The following is a 19,732-nucleotide window of genomic DNA, read 5'->3' as shown; positions in this document are numbered from 1 at the left end:
GATGGATGGATGGATGGATGGATGGATGGATGGATGGATGGATGGATGGATGGATGGATGGATGGATGGATGGATGGATGGATGGATGGATGGATATTTCTCTCTTGCCCTGTGATGAACTGATAACCTCTTCAGGGTGAACGACCCTGGATGACCCTGCAAAGATAAGCCAGTGGATGTGTCTCATATGCATTTATTAAATGTTCTTATAATAAACCATATGAAATGTCCTTTTCTAAAGTAAACAGTAGAACAAAAAAGCTAATTAAACAAATGTAAATCCAACCATTCTACCTTAGCGATGCTTTGGTGAAACACCTACTTCTGGCTGTATTCTGGGAAAATCAGCTAGTAAGAAGACACAGCTAAATTTGATTGGAGATATTTAGTCCGTTGAACTTCTTGAACCCGTGAAAATAAAGACCTGCAGATCATAGAGATTATTTGTGTGGCTTAAGCTTTTTTATTTCAGGAACTGATGGTCAAATATTGAATTTAAACTAAGCCATTTGGTTTATAAACGCCTCATTGTTGGTTATAAGCATAAGTAAATGTGTTGGAAGTCGTTTTTTCCCTATCATTTAAGGTATGTTACTACTTTTTGACAAATTGGCACACAATTTGAGGATGTCATTGTCTTTTGTTTAACTTTTGTTGTAATATTAGTCATCGTGTGATTCAGCTGCTGTTGCTTCTGGTAATCAACCTCTTTTTGTGACGGCTGCTGCTGTTTTCCTGACTGTCTGTCGACGAAGGACCAAACAGCCGGTTCACAGGCTTGCAGACGGTTGCAGGTTTCTGTTATTTCCCCCCCCGATCAGCAGCTGGGCAGCACTACAGGTCAAACTATTATCAGAAAGCACGTGACTTCCAGAGAGCAGGGCAGATCAGAGATGTTGTAATCTGATAAGGCTGCGGCGATGCTGCAGCCTGCACAGACAAGCCGAGGTGAAGGGCAGCAGAGGAGAAGTGGTTTCACCTTCTGTTTTCGGGTTATCTGTGGGGGATTGTTGCTGTGAGCGACTCTCGGTGTCTGAGACGCGCTCTCCCAGCATGCCTTTCTGCAGAGAAAGAAGGGGGCGCGACGTCATCTTGGAAAATGTGTAATCGGACTCCTGTTTGCCATCTTTTCTGATTACAAGCCAAACCCACTGAAGGTTAAAGGTTGCATTTTTTATTTTTTTTCCCCTGCTCAGCGTCTCCTCCTGCGATTGGTGAATCAGCAGAGCAGACTTCCTGTTCCTTCTTCCTCGCCGCTCCTTGCTTCTTTTGTTTGTGTGAGTGTTTTACAGTGAGGGGGTCCTCTCGGCAGAAGTATGTGGCTCCGGAGGATGTTGAGAGGGATGACCTCACGCCTGCCGGGGCGCCACCCTGATCTCTGAGGCGACACCTTAACCAGCTCCCGGGCCCATTAATGGCTAGTCTTTTAGCTCTTTGTTCCATGAAGGTTTGTTGTTGGATCGGCGGAGTTTGGCGAAGTTCTGTTTGGATTGTGTTGGAACCTCGGCTTTGCAGAAATTAATAACTAGGGAGAGAGAGAGAGAAAGTAGAAGTGACAGATTAAAAAGTACGAGTGGGAAACGGAAAGGCTTGGTGGTCTGTGGTGTAACGGAAAAAAATAGACTTCAGATGTGTGTGCGTGTGGGTGTGTGTGTGAGGGGGAGGAGTCAAGGAGCACATGCTGAACGCAGTGCGGTGATGGGAAGCACATGTACGGAGGAATAAACAAGCAGTCTGCCACTGAATCTCACTGATAGAGCTGGTTGTCTCTCAGCTCGGTTGGGTCCAGCTCTCCTCTGTTGTTTTACTGAGTTGACGAAGCCGATGCTCTAGATGTGAACTGCTGCTGGAGTTGAGCTTGCAGTAATTCTCATCCGAGGGGTAAGAAGATGCGTACAGACTTGACCCTGAGTTCTCACACCAACTTATGTTATCGTGTCAATGTAGTCTGTTGTGTAATAGTTGCCCCTATGACACTTTTATAGGTTTGTGGTGTGAACTAATGACATAATACAGGAAGTTCAAAGACTTGAAGCTGTCTCTTTTAGACATGGGAATTTCTGTGGTGGAATCAGGATTTTACTGAAATGGAAAACATGTTATGTTTTTGCTTATATCTATTTTAGAGTCTATTCAAATTGTGGTTATTTTTATCAACTACTTTAGTCTTTGTTTTCTTTTTTTTGCTCAGCGTCAAAACATGACTTGAGTTCTGTTTTTCTTCTGAATCAGCGAGATCTGCAGGATCTGAAGAGTTGGCGGATCTTTAATTTATACGTTTAGGAACAAATTGTCATAGGCACAAGAAACTCAGCCGAAGCCCAGAGATGAACGAAGCTACTCGAAAGAAAATGATGCCAGGGCGTGCCTGAAGGAGAGAGAGAGAGCAAGACTTTCAGTAGATAATAGGAAGGCTGAATGTACAGAATGTTGATTTTATTAACACTAACGGTGCTAATTGATAAAATAAGATTATTGCAAGCAAAATTGGGATCTAAGAAATTGAGATTTAAGAAATATTTACAAAGCCCTAAGGGTCTATTAGTTTAATTTTGTTGGGCTAGAGAGTTTGTTTTTTGTGCATTCCTAGTCATAATAAGCTAAGAATGTTGTACCTAACATAAATTTTTCGGAGAGTTTTATTTATTTATTAAGGTCTAATAAATAAACTCCTGCTATAAAAATGTTGTTCTGAATAATGAAGTGGTTAAATAAAGGTTAAATTAATAAAAGTATCAAGGTAATTAAAGCAAACCAGAGTCTATTAAACAGAAAGAAAGAGGTTTAAATGTTTAACTCTTCTTAATTCCTCCTCCACAGCCGAAACCCACTCCACTGCGCGAGATGGCGTCCGGTCATCCTTCCCACAAACCCATGGGGCCCGGTCGAGGTCGAGGCCCGTCCTGCTCACTGACCCCCAAAGGCAGCGTTCCCTCCCAAGGCCTGCAGAGCAACGGCAACATGCTGGAGCGGATTCTGGAGAAGCCCAAGCTGGTGGTGGTGGAGGAGCCCAAGGACCGGGGAATGAGGTTCCGCTACGAGTGCGAGGGTCGCTCGGCCGGCAGCATCCTGGGGGCGTCCAGCACCGACAACAACAAGACGCAGCCCACCATAGAGGTACACGCCTGATTTCGGTTTCCTTATTGAGGGGAGTTTACGAGCCCTCCGCGACGGTTAGAGGCGCTAACCACAACTGAAGCTGTTTGTTATGAGCCCCTGCTTGAGGCAAGGTGTGGAAATGGGGGAGGGGGGCGGAGCCGCGAGGCTGCGGTCGGCAGACATTTATTAGAAAGTCCCCGCAAATCCAAACCATTTCTGTGGTCAGGCACTCAAGGTTTATCCCCTTTTTTTCTACAAACAAACGCCATAGACACCCTCACCCTATGCGACCTCGCGCAGCAAGTCGAAAGAGAAAACGCAGCTTTAGAGGCGACAGAACAAGATGGAGTGTGAGAGAAGAAAGGATGTAGATCTGAGGTAAAACCGGATAAACAGGTTGTTCTGATAATAGGTGCAAAAAACAAAAGACTATTTAAAGTTAGCCAAGCTGGAGTTACTCTAAAATTACCTAGAATATTTGTTGCAATAGCAGAAATCACAATGAACATTTTGTTTATTTTAAATCCCTGCTGCTGTCCCCCATTTTCCAACAAGGCGGCCGTTAATCTTCTCCTATGTTATAAAGATGAAGCATGCAGATAGGAATCTTTGACTATCTCTCTGTGTCAAACTTGAGGCCCGGGGGCCAAATCTGGCCCGCCGTAGCTTTTTATGTGGCTCTTTAAACCCAAATTCCATCAATAAGTCCTTCCAGTATTTCACAAATCTGCTAAATTCACACAAAATCAACAAATCTCCAATTTTCTTTTCTGATTTTATTGCACATTTTTTCAAAACTGGTCAAAAACATTGAGTTTAAAAAATGACAGCTGCCTCAGCCTGACTTGATGTCAAGTTATAGTCTGTAATAAAATATCACATTTAACATCATACCTTAGCAAAAAAAAACACTATTTATTGGCATTTTATCAGTCTATTTGGTTTTATCAATATATCCTGGCATGACCGGCCCTTTAAGAACGTTCAGATTTTTGATATGGCCCAAAATGAAAATGAGTTTGACGCCCCTCCTCTAGATGATCCAGTCCTGGTTCCTCTTCAGCTCGACCTGCAGGTTTAGGTCTGGGGATTGTTAAGGCTGTGGAAGAAGGTCGATTTATTTACCCAAAGTATTTCTGTGTTTATTTTGCCATATGGTCAGGATTATCATCCTTCCAGTGACGACCCACTTTCAGTTTACCGCCTGGCTTTTATTAAAAATGAGCTGGTGTTCCACAGAGTTTACGGCACAATTTACTTTAACAAGGTTCCTTTAGGAGAGAAACAGACCAATTCGCTCTACTGTAGCGAACAGAGGGCTAAAAAATGCTTTCCCGTGTTGTTCATCCTTTTTACATTAAATCCACTTGGAGTGTTTAAAAAAAAGGCTCCAGATGGAGACTGAGATATATCCATTTTTTCTTTTTCTACCTCCCTTATGATGCAGCTATCTGTTTGTTAAAATAAATATGGAGGCTTAATCAGCATTCAGTGTTTTTGCATTTCAAATAATAATATTTGAAAAAAATACAAAAAAATATAAATACATTTTTGTGGTCGGTACTTTCAACTTGCTGATTTTGGACAACCGTAAAATGTAAAAATACCAAAGTATAGGCTCTGAAATGACCCTCTAATTTTACCTCAATTGTGGGGTTTGTACTCTAATCAAAGAAAGTTGGATTTTTCTGATTTTTTTTTTTTTTAGCTTGCGATAAAATATGAGTTTATTTTACTTCGCCAGTAGATGTGTCCGTCGCTGCTCTTGATCCTCCTTGTGAACACTGCTGTTCCTTCTGTCTCTTTCAGATTCAGGGTCCCATTGACCACATAAAGAAGGTCACAGTGACCGTTTCTTTGGTCACCAAAGACTATCCCCACCGGCCTCACCCGCACTGCCTTGTGGGTAAAGACTGTGTCGCTGGCTCAGGAATCTGCGTGGTCTGCTTTAACCCTCATACCACCCGACGTCACAGGCAAGCATCCTTAAAAACACTAAATGTTTTTTCTTGTTAGTCATTCCAAATGCTCATTAGGTTTTCATTCCTCTTATTTTTATCTTTTAAAATCGTTTTTGTTTAAAATTTGCAGCTTCGCTAATCTCGGCATCCAGTGTGTGAGAAGGAGAGAGCTGGACGTGTCGCTGCAGAAAAGGAGAAACCAAAATATTGACCCTTTTAAGAGTAAGCTCCTCACACACACACACACACACAAACACAATTACAAATGTTGTCGTGAATCTTTAATCAGACGTCGCATTCTGCGTTTTTCCTCTCCTCCAGCCGGTAACACTAAAGGGATCGAGGATATGGACATGAACGCGGTGCGTTTGTGTTTCGAGTGCCAGCTCGAGTGGGACGACGGCAGGAAGGACTCGCTCTGCCCGGTCATCTCCAAGCCGATCTACGACAAGAGTAAGAGACCGCCAAGCACTTCCTGATGACTCTCGCTCTACACGAGCTGCGCTCGTTCACGCTCCGCTCTGTGTTCTTCCAAAGAGGCCACGACCACGTCGGAGCTGAAGATCTGCCAGCTGAACCTGACCAAAGGCTCCTGCAGAGGCAAGACGGAGGTCTACATGCTGTGTGACAAAGTGCAGAAAGGTGACAGAGGCTTTCATTTCCACTCAGAAACTTTTCATTTGTGGGGGGAGGGAATGTGGATATAATACAACAACAACTATATTAGATGATCTGCAGGCCTGCAGCTGACAATTGTTATTATAATCAGTTATACTGTTGATTACTCGGACGATTAATCGATTAATTGGATAAAAAATCTCAACTATCTGAGGGTTTTTTTTATATAACAATTTAGGTCTTTTTTTAAAAACAATATTAGAAAAACATTAAAAGGTGCCAATGACGAAATTCAATTCCATTCAAATCAATTTTGTGTGAGAAAAACATTTTATTGCCTAAAATGCAATAACACAGCTTTCCTTTAGGACTGCTTCATCATTTATTGATTCATTGATTCATTTTTGCATTACTAAAAATGAATAAATCTTTTGCTATTTAATAATTGATAACTAGATAACAAAAGGTGCTTAAAAGGAAATTTAGATTTTTACAGAATTTGAACGAGGTGAAGCTAAAATGGAGGTCTGAGCTGAACATGTTTACATATTTTTGTACAGTTTTGACTTAATTACTGCTCTGAATATATTATTCTTTAAACAAATTGGCCTTTTCTGTGCTTGTTTACTCCAGTTAATGATTAATTTGTAACTAAATTAGTTGAAGATTATTCAAGTAATCAATTAATCCGATTAATTGTTTGAGTTTGTTGCTGCTTGCGTTGCAAGTGTGACATTATCATAAGTTATTATTTAAAATAGGATGCTTTTCTTATTTTATTCCCATTTTTTTGGACAGAAAAAGAACCCGTAAAGTTTCTGCTTATTCATCTCAGAGCATAAAAACGTGCAGAATTAAGTCTGATATTGCTGCTGGGATCAATCTGTTGTTTCTCCGCTAATCGCCAGATGACATAGAGATCCTCTTCAGGCAAGGCTCGTGGAAGGCGAACGGCGAGTTCGCTCAGACAGACGTCCACCGGCAGATAGCCATCGTGTTCAAGACGCCACCCTACCAGGACCAAGACATCACGGAGGAGGTGGAGGTCAACGTCGTGCTGCGCCGCGTCTCGGACCAGATGGAGAGCGAACCCGTCTCCTTCATGTACTTGCCGCACAATCCTGGTGAGTCGGGGCTGCCGCCTCGTGTCGGTCAAACCTTAACCAGAGAACAGGTAGAGCGGGTTGGAGAACCGCGCTGTGCTAATCCGAGCTCGGCCGCTTTGTGTTTCAGATCCGTATGAAGTGAAGCGAAAGAGAGCCACGATTAAACGGGACATTAGTGTGACAGGTGAGACTTCTGCTTTCACGCTCGTGTTTATCTTTAAGATGTGACTCATGAATTAGACCAACAATGCTTCTCTTTCTGTTAAAGCCCAGCAAACCTTCTGAGCTGTGATTGTAAATGTTTGAGCCATTCACAATCTCTTGCTGTTCTGCTTTTTTTTTTTTTTTTCTCTTTTAAATAACCGACTGGCCGTGGTACCTGCTTACTGTAAACAAAAGAAATCCCCGTGCCTTTTGTTAGTTTTATGGCTTCAGCAAATCTACGAAACCACATCCTCAAAAACGGCCATGGGAGGAAGAAGGGCAGCGATTATCTGGCTCGTTTTAGAAAATGACCAGAAGATGTAGACGATAAACAGAGAGCGGCTTTATGTTTGTAAAATTATAGAGGAGTAATAATATTCAAACAGCCGCCGTTTTTATATAAATTATGCTGATGGTAAAAAAAACAAAAAAAACAAAAGGGGATTATAATCTGGGTTAAATTTATTAAATTCTGTACTTAACCGAAATACAAAATTTAATAAGTAGTTATTTATTCATGTTTTATTTAGTCATTTATTGCAATTCTCATTCCAGTTTGTACCAGGTGAACTTTTCCTAAATTATCTCTGAACCCCTAATCAAACCAAAGTCTTTTTCAAACATTTTTAGTAACATTGTTGAAAATTCAGACAATAAAAGACAAAAAAATACTAGGTTAGACCTGATAGTTTGTATTATTTAGCTAACTTAATTACATAACAGAACAAATTCCCTCAACTGAGAATCTAACTAAACGTACTATGACCTAGTTTGAAGACTTTAAATTAAGTTTTCTAAAGTTTAGATTTTTTTTCTCAACCCCTCTAGAGACGCCGTGGACTCCTTGCAAAAACATTCGCTCATCTGTAGGTGCCATTTTTCTGCACACTTCCTTGCAGCAATGAACAATGACTTAACCAGCCATCATATTTTATCACGCTAGCTAAAAGCTAAGAGCTGAAAAAGCCAAATGTTGACGCGAGGTTTGCCTTCCGTTCTCAAATAAACACCAAGGATGGATGTTTACACTCACCTCAGTCAACGACTTATTCATATTCACTGCGTTCAGCTGTAACGGTGAACCAGATGGCATTACACAAGAGCCGGGTCCACATGTCTTTATTATTTTACAGACGCACCACAAAAGAGCCTTTTTGTTTGTTCGTTATTATGATTCGCTGAGAAACCTCAATGAGCGAGTCATTGTCACTGATGACAATAATAATGTCTCTCTTTGAGAAAGTATGAATCATAAAAACCTGATTTTTAAGATGGTTTGTTTTTATTATAACATTACCACTCACAGCTGATCCATTACTATTTGAAATGTTTTTTTTTTTTTTTTTTTTTATTGAATAAAACCAGCCTAACTTTCTGCTCCTCCTGCGGTTCATATGACGAGTGAATCATATGAAAATGTGACATTTGCATGATCTGCTTCATCAGGCGGCTGTAATGTACAGAAACCTGATAGAAGAAGTAGGAAACTGCCCCTGAGCAGGTCATGTGACATGTCAGGCAAACCGTTCAAAGACTTGCATGGCGTCACACTGGGTAGTGGAAAGATTGAACAGCTTCAAGAATTACCTTTTCCATATTTGCTTGGAAGATATTCTGCTAAATGAATCCAGTTTCAATATGGCCCCTATTTCCTAATTTACATTTTTGATGGCATTACTTTCTGATAGGGTTAGGGTTTGTAGTTCACAGTCTTGACTAATTTGGGTAAACCACACAGCAACTGTTGGTTACACAGCTAAGAAGTCTTCCTATTTTTCTATTTATTTACATGTAAGGAAATAAGTTTCTGCTGTCAGCGTAAATTGTTGGGAATTTTTTTTGTAAAGCAACCAAAAATGATTTTGTAACTGTGTAATCTACCAAACCCTTCTGTGGCTAATGCTAATTTATAAGTAGATTCATGATTTATGTATACAAAACATTAAGAGAAATGACACCAAACAACTCAGTTTAACTTACGTTTGCTGTTTTAGTGAAATGATGTCAGAAACAACTGATGGTGACATTTTTAAACTGTCTTTACCAGCTTCTGTTAGCAGCTAATGCTGTTAGCTCAGTTAGCAGGCTAACTGTAACAGCTTGTCTGCATATTTTCTTTATTTTAAATATTCCTACTTTGTGTCAAATTTTTTAAATATGTTTTGCTCCGTGGCAGTTAAAGGGGCTAAATGTGTAAAAGAGTAAAATAAAACAACTTTTCATTACTCACTCATCCTTCCTGTTCTTTGATGAAGTTCGTTGTTGGTTCTCGCTAAAGCACTGAGATCCCGTTTACCGATTTATGAAGAGTTATTGTAAGTGCCAAATAACTTTTAGTGCTTTAAATGTTAACCCAAAAGCTACCCTAATGAAGAGAAATCTTGTTTTCCCCCTGAAAATACTCTAAAATAAAGAAAATAGAGCCACAGACTCTCCGCTGGCTTCCATAACTAGCTCCATCTGTACGCTACGCTAGACGCTAACAAAGGCTGTTGAAGAAAGTTCAATCAGTAATGTCTCAGGTAATGTAGTAAAGCTAACAAAGTTAACTAATTGGATATCAGAAACATTTGTTTACGTAGCTTTTAGGTTTTTGTGTTTAAAATCAATCAAGTTTATTTGTTTGGCACATTTCAGCAACAAGGCAGTTCAAAGTGCTTTCCATCATAAAAACATTTTGTAAAAGGTCATAAAATCATCATACAGTAACCAGTAACAAACATTACATTTTGAATCATCAAAATCATCAATACACATCTGATATCTTAATCAATGTTTTACTTATTGTCAAAAGCAACTCTGTAAACAGTGTGGGTTTTTAAAAGTGCAGTAATTCCTCTGGCAGGAGGCAAAACTCTCAATTTGTTTCGGAAGATATAGTAGCCATATTGGATGTTTGCTGCTATATTTCTAACTGAAAACTCAGAAAATCTGAGTATAAATGCAATAAAAATAAATAAAAATTTTGCCAAAATATGGCCATCAGAAACACAGGAAATTTGCTTTTGGATTTTTGACTCAAATACTAGCCCAATGGTGATGCTAGTAAAACTTAAACCAAATTGAGGAAGCCAGAGTACCCAGAGAAAACCCAGGCATGCAAAGAAGAAAATTCAAACTCTATGCAAAAAGACCTCAGATTCAAACCCAGGATCTTCTTGCTCGAAGGCAAAAGTCCAACCAGCTGCACCGCATTTAAGCCAAAGATGCAGTCGTGTCATATTCCCTGAATGGAAACTTGCATGTCAGATAACTGTATTTATTTTTTTTAAATGCATTTTTCTTCTCTATAGTATAACCCATGTATTTTTGTTTTTCTGCAGAGCCAGAACCTTCTTCAAAACAGACCTTCAACTTCCCCATGGAGACGCAAAACGTGATGTCATCGGACGACAGCCACCTCGCCTTTCAGTCTTCTCCTGAGTCATACACGATAGACCCGGGCGCCATCGACGAGCAGACCATGTACGAGTTGCTTCAGTTTCTGAACGAACAGAACTTCACAGGCGACCCCGCCGCAGACGCCAGTGCTGTCTCCTTCCTGAATATGAATTTAAACGCAAACTACAACCACTTTCCGGCGGACTTTTCCCAGTTTAACGACATCCAGTTTAATATGCTCTTCACCGACAGCCAGATGGCGCAGTCGGCGCAGTCGGAGCAGCAGGACAGCGTCATGCAGGTGAAAACAGAGGAAGAGCTATGAGGTCGGGCCAGCACACTGTTTTTCTCGAGTCGTTTCTGGATCTCAGACTGGGATTCATTTCGGTACGGACCAGATGAGGTCAGATCAGACTCTCCTAAACCACCAGGAAGCAAGACAACGTCGTTTTCTACAGCTGCTGCTGTGTAATGTAGTTTTAAACTGATTTTAGTTCCAACACATCGGCTCTGTTTATATGTTTAAAAAAAGCCCACTTATTTTAACTTTATATTGAAGCCTTGCTGGACAAGGCTAATAAAACTCAGAGCATGTCAGCATACCCGAACCTTTCCTGTGAGTTCTGCACGCATTACTTTTAAGAATTACGAGTCAAAATAAAGGAATTCAAAGCTTCTCTTTTAAACCTGTGAACCATTCCAGATTTTTCTCCTTAGTAAATTGTGTATTAAAAACCTTCCTGCTAAACCTTGGATCATGAGATTTCACATCAAGTCTTATCAGCTCCTGGCACTGTGCTCTTTAGATGTGGCCGCACTTGTTTAATGATTTACCTACATGTAATAGAAACCACCCTTCCTTCTATTCTTAGCCCTGATCATGTCAGTTCCCTTTGTGCCACAGTTTCGCTGAATTCACCTTCTGTCACATGTCCTACTCTGCCCCCTTGCTGTCGTGTAAATATGTGAAATAAAAATAAAATATAAGTGTAATTCCTCTGTTGTTACGTCCCTTGAATTGGACAGGTGTTTAAATTTTAACATTTAAATGTAAACTTTTCCTAACCTGAAACAGAATGACTATAGTTTTATCTCGCTTCCCATTTATTAATATATATATATTTTTAAGGAGAACTGGAATACCGTTTTCTTAGAGGGTAGAAACATGTGGCATTTGTCAGCTAGACCTCATGACTAATAATGTTTTGTTCACCAGGGTAAGTGGGCGTGCCCAGTTGATACACTAAGGTTGAGAAAATGCTATTTCTGCTTTCCCAGTTAAGTTGATTCATCTGTTGCTGACTCACGTGGGCCTCTAAGGTTCCCAGGAGCTTGGGGAAACTTCAACTTTAAGAAACAGGAAAATCAGAAGTTTAATTCATCAAATTTTAACGTTGCCTACAGAGGGCAATTTTGAACCATCTACACATTTCCAACTTTGTGAAAAAGTGTTAGGAGCCTTTTTTGTGCTTTTCTTACCCACATTTTTAGATTATTGATTTGAATTTTACTAACTTTAAAAAGCACCTGTCAGTCAGGCTAAAAGATCTCAAAATAAATTCAATGACCGCTGAGAAACACAGCTGCTGACGTCTGGAAAGAGTCATAGAGACATTTCTAAGGTTTGTGGACTCCAGGAAACTACAACTTATCCTGGTAAGACATAAAGGAAGCCAGAATAATATCAAGGTTTTTAAGGTTTGTGTTTGTGATTGTGATTCAACAGCAGAAGCCTGCACTGCTTACCCAAAAAAATAAAGGCCCACTTCATGTTTCTGAAAGCGACAAACATTGACGGTCTTGTAACTTCATGTTAACTTCAGTAATTTATTGCTCACCAGTGGCTGCAGTCAGGAAGTTGTGTCATCGGATGGGTACCAGCTTCCATTGATTGTTTCAAGCCTTAACAGTAAAATTTTCCCAGTGGTTCTTGGCAGTGTTAGTCAATCACTCCTCATGACTCCCGTTCTGCCAGCTCATCTCCTCCCAGCTACTCCATGAACCCTTTAACAACGTTTTTACCAGTGTTTCACTGAGAAGTCGCTCGTATGATGAGCTCAGTGGATGCACAGTTACACCAAGTGTTTGCTAATTGCTGCTGGCTAGTCTGAAGGAGCAGAGAGGACGAGTCGTGGGGGAGGGACGCTCTGCGAGGCAGAAGCTCAGAAACTTGGAAGCTGCACCGCAGAGACGGCGTTAGGTTTTCACAGCTGAACGGTTGCCACGGGAGATTAAATTATTTCTCAAACATGCATGAAAGAAGCAAAGCAACACTCCAGGTATGTTTTTTATGAGGGAATAACACTATAACTACATGTAATGCTAAAAAAAAGTCAATTTTACATAATACTGCCCCTTAAATTTAATAAATTGAGTGAAAACTCCATTTTAACCAGGTACACTCGTCTGATTTTTAGATTTGTTGATTCATCTGCACCATTTCAGTCTTGCTAAAACATAAGAAATCTGAAAGGGACATAAATGTGTAAAGCAGTTTAAGTTGTCATTCGCTCCATTACAAAGTAACTTTGATCAACAAATTGTCTGATTTATTTTTCTAGACATGATTTAAATGTGTCAGTCGTCCATCTATCCGGTTATGTCGTCTATTCATAGAGCAGATGTTGACTGAAGACTCTCGTCACTGTTGGCTTAAACTGAATTGACTTGTCTTACAGCCACAGGGAAACTCCACACCAGGCCAGTTTGCAAAACCTTTTCAATTTGATCCAGGCGCATGAAAAAGTCTGTTTCCTGAGAAATGACACCGTAAAACCTGCCTGAACATGTCCAAGCCCCCTGTTACCCGAGTGCAGGAAGAAGGTTTTTAATTGTGATAAATTGGTTTTTGAATGGGCCATTTTACAGTACAGCTGAAGTGTACTTTGCTAGACAAAAGAATGATAACGCTTTAGAAATCCCCCTCCAAGGAATTACTGTCTGCTATGAAGTTTTAGCTTTTGACACAAAAGACTGTCAGCAGTAATAATTGACAAACAGGTTTGTGAAGAAAACCAACACCTCTATTTGTTCAGAATGAAAATGATTTAATAAATTCCCACTGAAACTCAGGAGTTTTGAGGCTACGCGCTACGCTAACAGCTCTTGGGGTTTACGTTGCTGCGCTAAATGGAGTAGCTGTGTAGGCTAATGCTTGCCAAACTTTCTTAATGGTAACAGTGGTGGTGAACATGCTCTCTACTGGTGCTAAAATAAAACTAAATCTATTGACAAGTTACATAATCATGTGTTGCCAGATGAAATTTTTATGATAAGCTAGCAAGGATAGCTAAAATAAACTGTAATTTAAGCAAATTCTGATCCTCACTTCTGGAAAATTTAATTCAGCAGAGAACATTTCCAGAACTACTGCAGGAACTTAATTAGATGACAGATAAATGAGAATGAAAACTGTGGGATAGAAGCAGAGCATTTCAGTATAATTTGTTGGCAACAGAAGGTGCAACACTCGCTAATCCATCCATCCATCCGTCCATCCATCCATCCATCCATCCATCCATCCATCCATCCATCCATTTTCTTTACACCCTTGTCCCTTGGTGGGTTTGGGAGGGGTACACTCGCTAATAAAACCTGAAATATGGATTGTGTTGCTGTGAGAGACAGTGAAGGGATGAATCCTCAAAAGTAACTAGTGCATGAATCCAATCTACCAAAAGCAATAAACACCTAAAGCTGTGAGATAATGCCAGATACTTTACAATAAGCCTTTGTGAAGAGTTTTTTACTTATCAAAGAGAGGATGCACTTCGTTTTCCCACGCACAACTCTTCCATTTTGGACTCATTTTGTTTAATAAATAATAACAATGTGAAACCCTTTGCGTGTTTCGTATGCCCGAGATTTAAATTCTCTCTCCTTTTTTTTAATTTTTTTTTATTTCAGAGTAATTTATTTTTAATTGTAAAAACACCTGGTGATTCTGGAAAAGGTTTGGGATTCTGACATAAAAAGAAACCCCAGTAGGAACATTTATTTTAGTAGCTAATAATCACCAATTGTACTTTGGCCTGGAGGGTGTACTTTACTTTTACGACAATGTTTAAAGTTTTACGTCAAGATATATACAGTTTTGTTTTTTTAAAACTAATTTTCAGTGAATCAAAGAACTTTTAGAGCTTCCAACTTAAATACCAAGTTGTGTTTCCAGTTTGATTTACCTTTGCTTGGATTGTGGATATTCTGGGAAATAATGAACTCAGGGCGATGAGTCAGGTGGGATGGAAACTATTATACCTAAAGTTTGGGATGGATACTTAAAGAGCAAATCAGGTGACATCAGTGATTTTCACTTTAACACTTTTCACTAGTATGACTCAGATGTCATCAAATAGTTCAGTGTAGTGAATCACTTCTGTTTAATAAGTACATACTTAATATAAATTTCAATAAAAAATAAATAAAAATAAACCAGGGTTAGCTTAAAAATGTATACTTTTACTGTTAGTTAGAAGTAGTGACTAAAAGCAGCCAATTAAAACACAAAGAGCCCAGATGTCCGACCAAAAGAGGAAAAAGCTGAATTGAACGCGCCAAATAAGCTCACTGTGCGACACTTTCACAATTTGTTTACTTATTTCATTTTTTCCACAGTGACGGGGGTAATTCCACCCACAACCTCAACCTATACAAGGACATAAAGCTTCGTGTTTACAGGTGCCAAGTTATCGATTGTGCTGCCTGTTGCCTGGTTGCAACACCCACGGGAGTCCCCAGACCAGGAGGGACTCACCGCGTCAACTTAGCTCACCTCTGCGTTCCGGCTGGGGGCAACCACAGAGCAACTGTCACTATACAGAGACAAAAGCGAAACTAGAGGGAGAGAGAGAGAGAGAGAAAAACAACAACCTCGATGCGGTTTTTGCAAACATCAGCACCTTTTTGATCTCCATTGCTCAGACCTGGAAAGCCCTCAGTGTTCACCCAGGCAGATGTGCATTTTACTCCAGCGGTTCTGTTGCCAACAACTACAACCTTGAGTCAGAAAATCCTGCAGATTGTGAAACTTAAAACTTGCCTAGGTGTTGATTTGGTTTTATTGTTGTAGATAATTAATTTATTTAATTTCATAAAACGATATAAGGATTCCATAGTTCAAATGATTCATCTTGCCTATTTTCTTAAATGAGACTTTTATTTTTCAACACATTGGCTCCACCTAGTGGGCAAACATAGTTATAGCTCACAGAAACAAGGCAGGGATTTTGGTCTTTGTTTTATTTTATTGACAGATGATTTCACTTAAGTAGATTTAACTACTTGATTCATCTCTAAGTGATCTGGTTTTGTGAACTTTTTACAAATTAGTATTTTTTTCCCTATTTGCATTACTTTACAAAAAAAGCATTCACATGGCTTTGCTTTACTTCCCCCCATCACAACCACAGTGTTTAATTGGGATTTTATGACAGACCAGCAAAAATATTTAAAAAATAGTGCATAGTTTGGAAGTGAAAGAAAAATGACAGATTGTTTTTACCTTGCTTTTGTAAATAATGGGGATGAACGTTTTTGCTCAGTTTCTCATCTCTGTCTCTGCTAGCTGATCACACGCCCCTTTCTTTGCTTTTTTGCAATACGGCTCTGATTTTATTTTTGGATCATAATACGGCATGGTGTTGGGTTGGATTTCATAATCTCCTCTACATCTTTGACTTCAACACTGAAAACATTTAAATTTCTATACAACGTGAAGTTTGGTGAATAACTCGCATATAAAACATCTGATTTTGTTTTGTTGAACAAAAAAATGAAGTATTGGAAAGGATTTTCTTTTTTTTTTTTTAGATCTAAGGGCTTAGATTCTGGTTTCCTAATTGTTACCACGTGTCTGTAGGGTCTATTCAAAGATCTCAGCTCAGCTCTCCATAATCTTTACATACAATGAGAAGCATGAACTCTTCTGGATGAAGGTAACTGAACCATCATCTCATTTCTTTAGGCATTTGAATCCGTCAGAACATCTAGTGAAATGCTGCAGCGGAGAAACTATTTATGGGAAATTACAAGGAGCTGAAACAGGTTCTAATAAAAAAGTGACTTTATTTAATTAGATATACATCTGTGGTAGTACGCCTCTGCCGGTTGGGAGTATTTACAGCGTTTCTTTCTGCGATCCCTGAAGTATTTTGTGCCAGTCTTTTGAAACATGACTGAAATAAATAGACATTATTCCCTCGGGACTTCATCCTCTGCTTGCTTTCACTGCCGTAGCGTCTCGACTCCCAACGCCGTCGTTAGCGTCCTGGTGGCTCGGCCTGCTTCAGGGTTCAGTCTCTGTCCGGTTCAGATGATTCACTTCTTCTCTGTGACATGCGGCTCTAAAAGTTTCTTGAGCTCAAGCTCCTGCACAAGCTTCTCCACCAAGACCTTAAACTGAGGCTCCGGCTCCTGAAACGACGAGAGGCAGAACGAAACAAAGTCAACAACCTGCAGACGTTTGCACTTTATCGAGTTCATGAACGTGTCGAGTTTAAAAAGGGATGGATAAAAGGTGTATTCAAGTATTTCTGTAACTCCCCCAAAAGAGCTTCATTTAAACAATAAAATGTATCTTTTAATGGATTGGTTCTGCTCTTTTCCAGCTGTAAACATCGATAACATTGACTAAAAGCAAATATCTGTTGGATTAGCCTACATTCCCCGCCTCTCCTCCCTCCCCTAGTTTTCCTACGTCACGATAATTCAGATGATTTCAATCACGATAATCTACTTCAAAGGTTCATGTAGAAGAAAAACAGATGCTGCAGTTTAGGGAACATGGTGGTGCGTGAGGCAGGAGGGGCACAATCAGAAGACATAAACAGAGTTATTCTTTAAAGCTGCAGAGTCTTCCACACATGGTATTCATTGCAACAAATCATTGGACCGGACGGGCAACATCTTTACTTTTCTCTCCGCCTGTATTTTATAACATAAACTCCCCCAAAATGACCTCTTTTTGGATTATTTAAAATAGGATCCTTTATGGAGTTTTGCTTTGAATCTGTTTTTATTAATAATCTGACAGTATTTGCTTAAAGCAACTAATTGTATGAATGTGGATAAAAGTCCGTGCCATGATGACTATGACGTAAAATATGTCGAGAAAAAAAAAAAAAAAATCTATCCTTTCCTTTTGCAGCCCGTCTATCTCAAACCTTCAGAGTTGAACAAACATTTAATAAAATATCCTTCCTGTAACATAATGACAGCAGGACTGGTTACCCTGTGCTCCAGCATCCTCTGTTTCTCCAAGGCCTCGTCCAGGGTCAGACCCACCCACTCCGCCTCTTCCTCTGGGATCTCAAACTGCTGCTCACAAAAAAAAGAAGAAAAAAGATAAAATAGGCATTTTTAAAATTTCTCTCCAGGAGAATTAAAGCAAAATTAATTCTCAAAAGTCGCGTTAATCCGTGGTTAGGCACCTTGTATTTGTTGTAAACGGTCTCCCTCTTGACCGGGTCGTCGGGGTAAAGCTCCGTGTCTCTGCGAGCCAGGCGGAGCAGCATCGCCCTCTTCAGGTTCATCCCCAGCCTAGAGTTCAGGTCCTCCTTGGGTGTCTGAAAAGCGGCGACCATTAAAAGTCAGGAAGACGGATTAATATGGAAAAATAAATAAATTCACGGTACGGCCCGCCCCCACGCTACGCTTACTTTCAGGATATAAAAGTCAAAGCCGAAGGCAGCGTCGATGAGGTCCAGAGTGCGAGGCGTCACATTGATGGTGAACTTGTGGTCCAGGATCTCGCTGTGCAGTTCTCTCCTGAGCACCTGTGGCTTCCAGACCTTCTTCAGGCGGTTGGACATCTGAGCGACAGACGGGTTACAGTGAACTTTGGATAAGACGGCGCAACCCGAGAGTCCGTCTGTAGACTTACTTTGTCATTGTTGGCATATCTGAAGCCGCTTATCCAGCCCTCTCCGCCCCAAAGGCCATCCTGGGACTGTGGGGGGTAGTAGACGGGGATGGGGACGTCCTGCACCCGCTCCTTCACCCCGGTCTTGGGGCTTATTCTGTGCTGGACTCCCAGGGGCCTCCAGTGAACCGGTGTGGGCTCTTTTGGTTCAAGGGACTTCATATAGTGTTTTGGGAGACGGGCGTAGATGCCCTGCTTCAGTTTCATAGCCTCCCACAATTTGGGGGGGTACTTATGAAGAGGCATGACGCACGAGTTTACTTTGAGAAATAAATCTGAAACAGAGGGGGAAGAAAATTCACAGCCTTAACGTTTATATTTAGTGGCAAAACACAAGGTATTTTAATCTTAGTACACGAGGAATAAGATAAAACTAACAAGTAACTTTTCAGTACAACACAGGGGTTTGTTTTAAGTTAATAATTACTTAATATTCATGGAAAAAGTGTTGAGTAAATGAGAAATTGTTTGACAATGGAACATTTTTCCAAAGCTAATCCATAGTAAAAAACACAATAGCGTTCATTTCCATCTACAGCTCTGAAACTCCCCCCCCCAATATTCAATATGGCTTTACTCTGTGTCTGTTATGAGAAAACATATTTGAACGAAGACTATAATAGACATGGTCAGACATTTCATAATGATGCAGGTTAGCAGGAAGCTAATACAGATTAAGACAGCTACACAGGTTACTCCGCAACAAAAATAAAGCTTTACCAAATCTTCGACTGAGATCATTTCAAGGTCCTTACCGGGAACTTAGAAATCAGACAGCTCCACTTAAAACAGGTCCGTTTTTAATTCGTTTTATTCCAAAATTCAAGCCAGCAAGGACATCGTGCAGCAACCATCACACTGGTTGACTTTTACCTCTTGTTCTTCTTCTCCGGAGAAGTGAGAAGAGTGCAATTACAGTGCTGCCCCCTCCTGTCAAATCAATGTCACTGCGGCTCTCGTTCTCTTCCGATAATAAAATAAAATAAAATAAAATGAAATGCTGAGGTCTCAGCAATTCAATGCATATGCTTAGGTGTCAAGGTTAAAATACTTCACTGCCTCAAAAAGTCTATATTGGCGACAAATTTGGAAATTTTTATGTTTGGACACAGTCAGAAAACTATTTTTTTCTCTTCCTCTTTTAAAGATTAGAGTGTCTAAATCTTAGAGCAGCCATTTGTAATTAATAATCCCGCTCTGTCTAATCTTGATGAGGATTATTTACCAGCTACCATGTCTGGAATCTCTGGAGTTGAACTAGTGTCATCTGAAAATTAAATAGCTTTTTGGGTTGTTTTTGATTTAAAATTGTGTCTCTAGGTGAGTGGCTCTTAAAGTTTTCCTCATATGTACAAATTGTGAAAATTATAGTACACAAAAATATATTTCTTCAACTTTAATCTGAAGAGATTAATTAAAAGATGAATTTAAAGAGATTTAAACTT

The 19,732-nt window shown here is 40.0% G+C and overlaps 2 protein-coding genes across 3 annotated transcripts in view; one reads left to right on the top strand and one right to left on the bottom strand.

Moving 5' to 3' along the window:
* relb (v-rel avian reticuloendotheliosis viral oncogene homolog B) overlaps positions 1 to 11,366 on the top strand; it is a 14,519-nt gene extending 3,153 nt beyond the window's left edge. The window contains exons 1-9 of one of the 2 annotated variants that reach the window (XM_008425761.2): positions 948 to 1,447; positions 2,821 to 3,117; positions 4,909 to 5,075; positions 5,191 to 5,282; positions 5,382 to 5,513; positions 5,598 to 5,702; positions 6,587 to 6,802; positions 6,912 to 6,968; positions 10,312 to 11,366. In XM_008425761.2, the coding sequence (XP_008423983.1) occupies positions 1,415 to 1,447; positions 2,821 to 3,117; positions 4,909 to 5,075; positions 5,191 to 5,282; positions 5,382 to 5,513; positions 5,598 to 5,702; positions 6,587 to 6,802; positions 6,912 to 6,968; positions 10,312 to 10,694 (1,482 nt within the window). In that variant the 5' untranslated portion in view covers positions 948 to 1,414 and the 3' untranslated portion in view covers positions 10,695 to 11,366. Of the gene's footprint in view, positions 1 to 947; positions 1,448 to 2,820; positions 3,118 to 4,908; positions 5,076 to 5,190; positions 5,283 to 5,381; positions 5,514 to 5,597; positions 5,703 to 6,586; positions 6,803 to 6,911; positions 6,969 to 10,311 lie in introns of those variants that run through there. The other variant, XM_008425760.2, reaches the window with a different exon arrangement.
* Positions 11,367 to 16,412: 5,046 nt separating this feature from the next.
* Positions 16,413 to 19,182, bottom strand: mrpl28 (mitochondrial ribosomal protein L28). The gene is made up of 6 exons (XM_008425759.1): positions 19,043 to 19,182; positions 18,249 to 18,562; positions 18,025 to 18,177; positions 17,797 to 17,931; positions 17,597 to 17,683; positions 16,413 to 16,780 (listed from the first exon to the last, which is right to left on the bottom strand). Exons 2-6 carry the CDS (start codon positions 18,531 to 18,533, stop codon positions 16,685 to 16,687), a joined length of 756 nt encoding a protein of 251 aa, XP_008423981.1. The 5' UTR covers positions 18,534 to 18,562; positions 19,043 to 19,182; the 3' UTR covers positions 16,413 to 16,684.
* Between the last annotated feature and the right edge of the window lie 550 nt (positions 19,183 to 19,732).

The sequence above is a fragment of the Poecilia reticulata genome, linkage group LG13 (genome assembly GCF_000633615.1).
Source record: "Poecilia reticulata strain Guanapo linkage group LG13, Guppy_female_1.0+MT, whole genome shotgun sequence".
Classification (NCBI taxonomy): domain Eukaryota; kingdom Metazoa; phylum Chordata; class Actinopteri; order Cyprinodontiformes; family Poeciliidae; genus Poecilia; species Poecilia reticulata.
The sequence above is the reverse complement of the archived record's forward strand: the minus strand, read 5'-3'. Positions and strand labels throughout refer to the sequence as shown.

Bases quoted from the DNA above. Each gene is read 5' to 3' on its own strand.
- mrpl28 (XM_008425759.1), bottom strand. From the start codon at position 18,533: ATGCCTCTTCATAAGTACCCCCCCAAATTGTGGGAGGCTATGAAACTG. The intron at 18,178-18,248 runs GTAAGTCTACAG...TCTGTCGCTCAG, and splicing joins GATATGCCAACAATGACAAA to ATGTCCAACCGCCTGAAGAA. The intron at 17,684-17,796 runs GTGCCTAACCAC...TTTTGTGAGCAG, and splicing joins CCGTTTACAACAAATACAAG to CAGTTTGAGATCCCAGAGGA.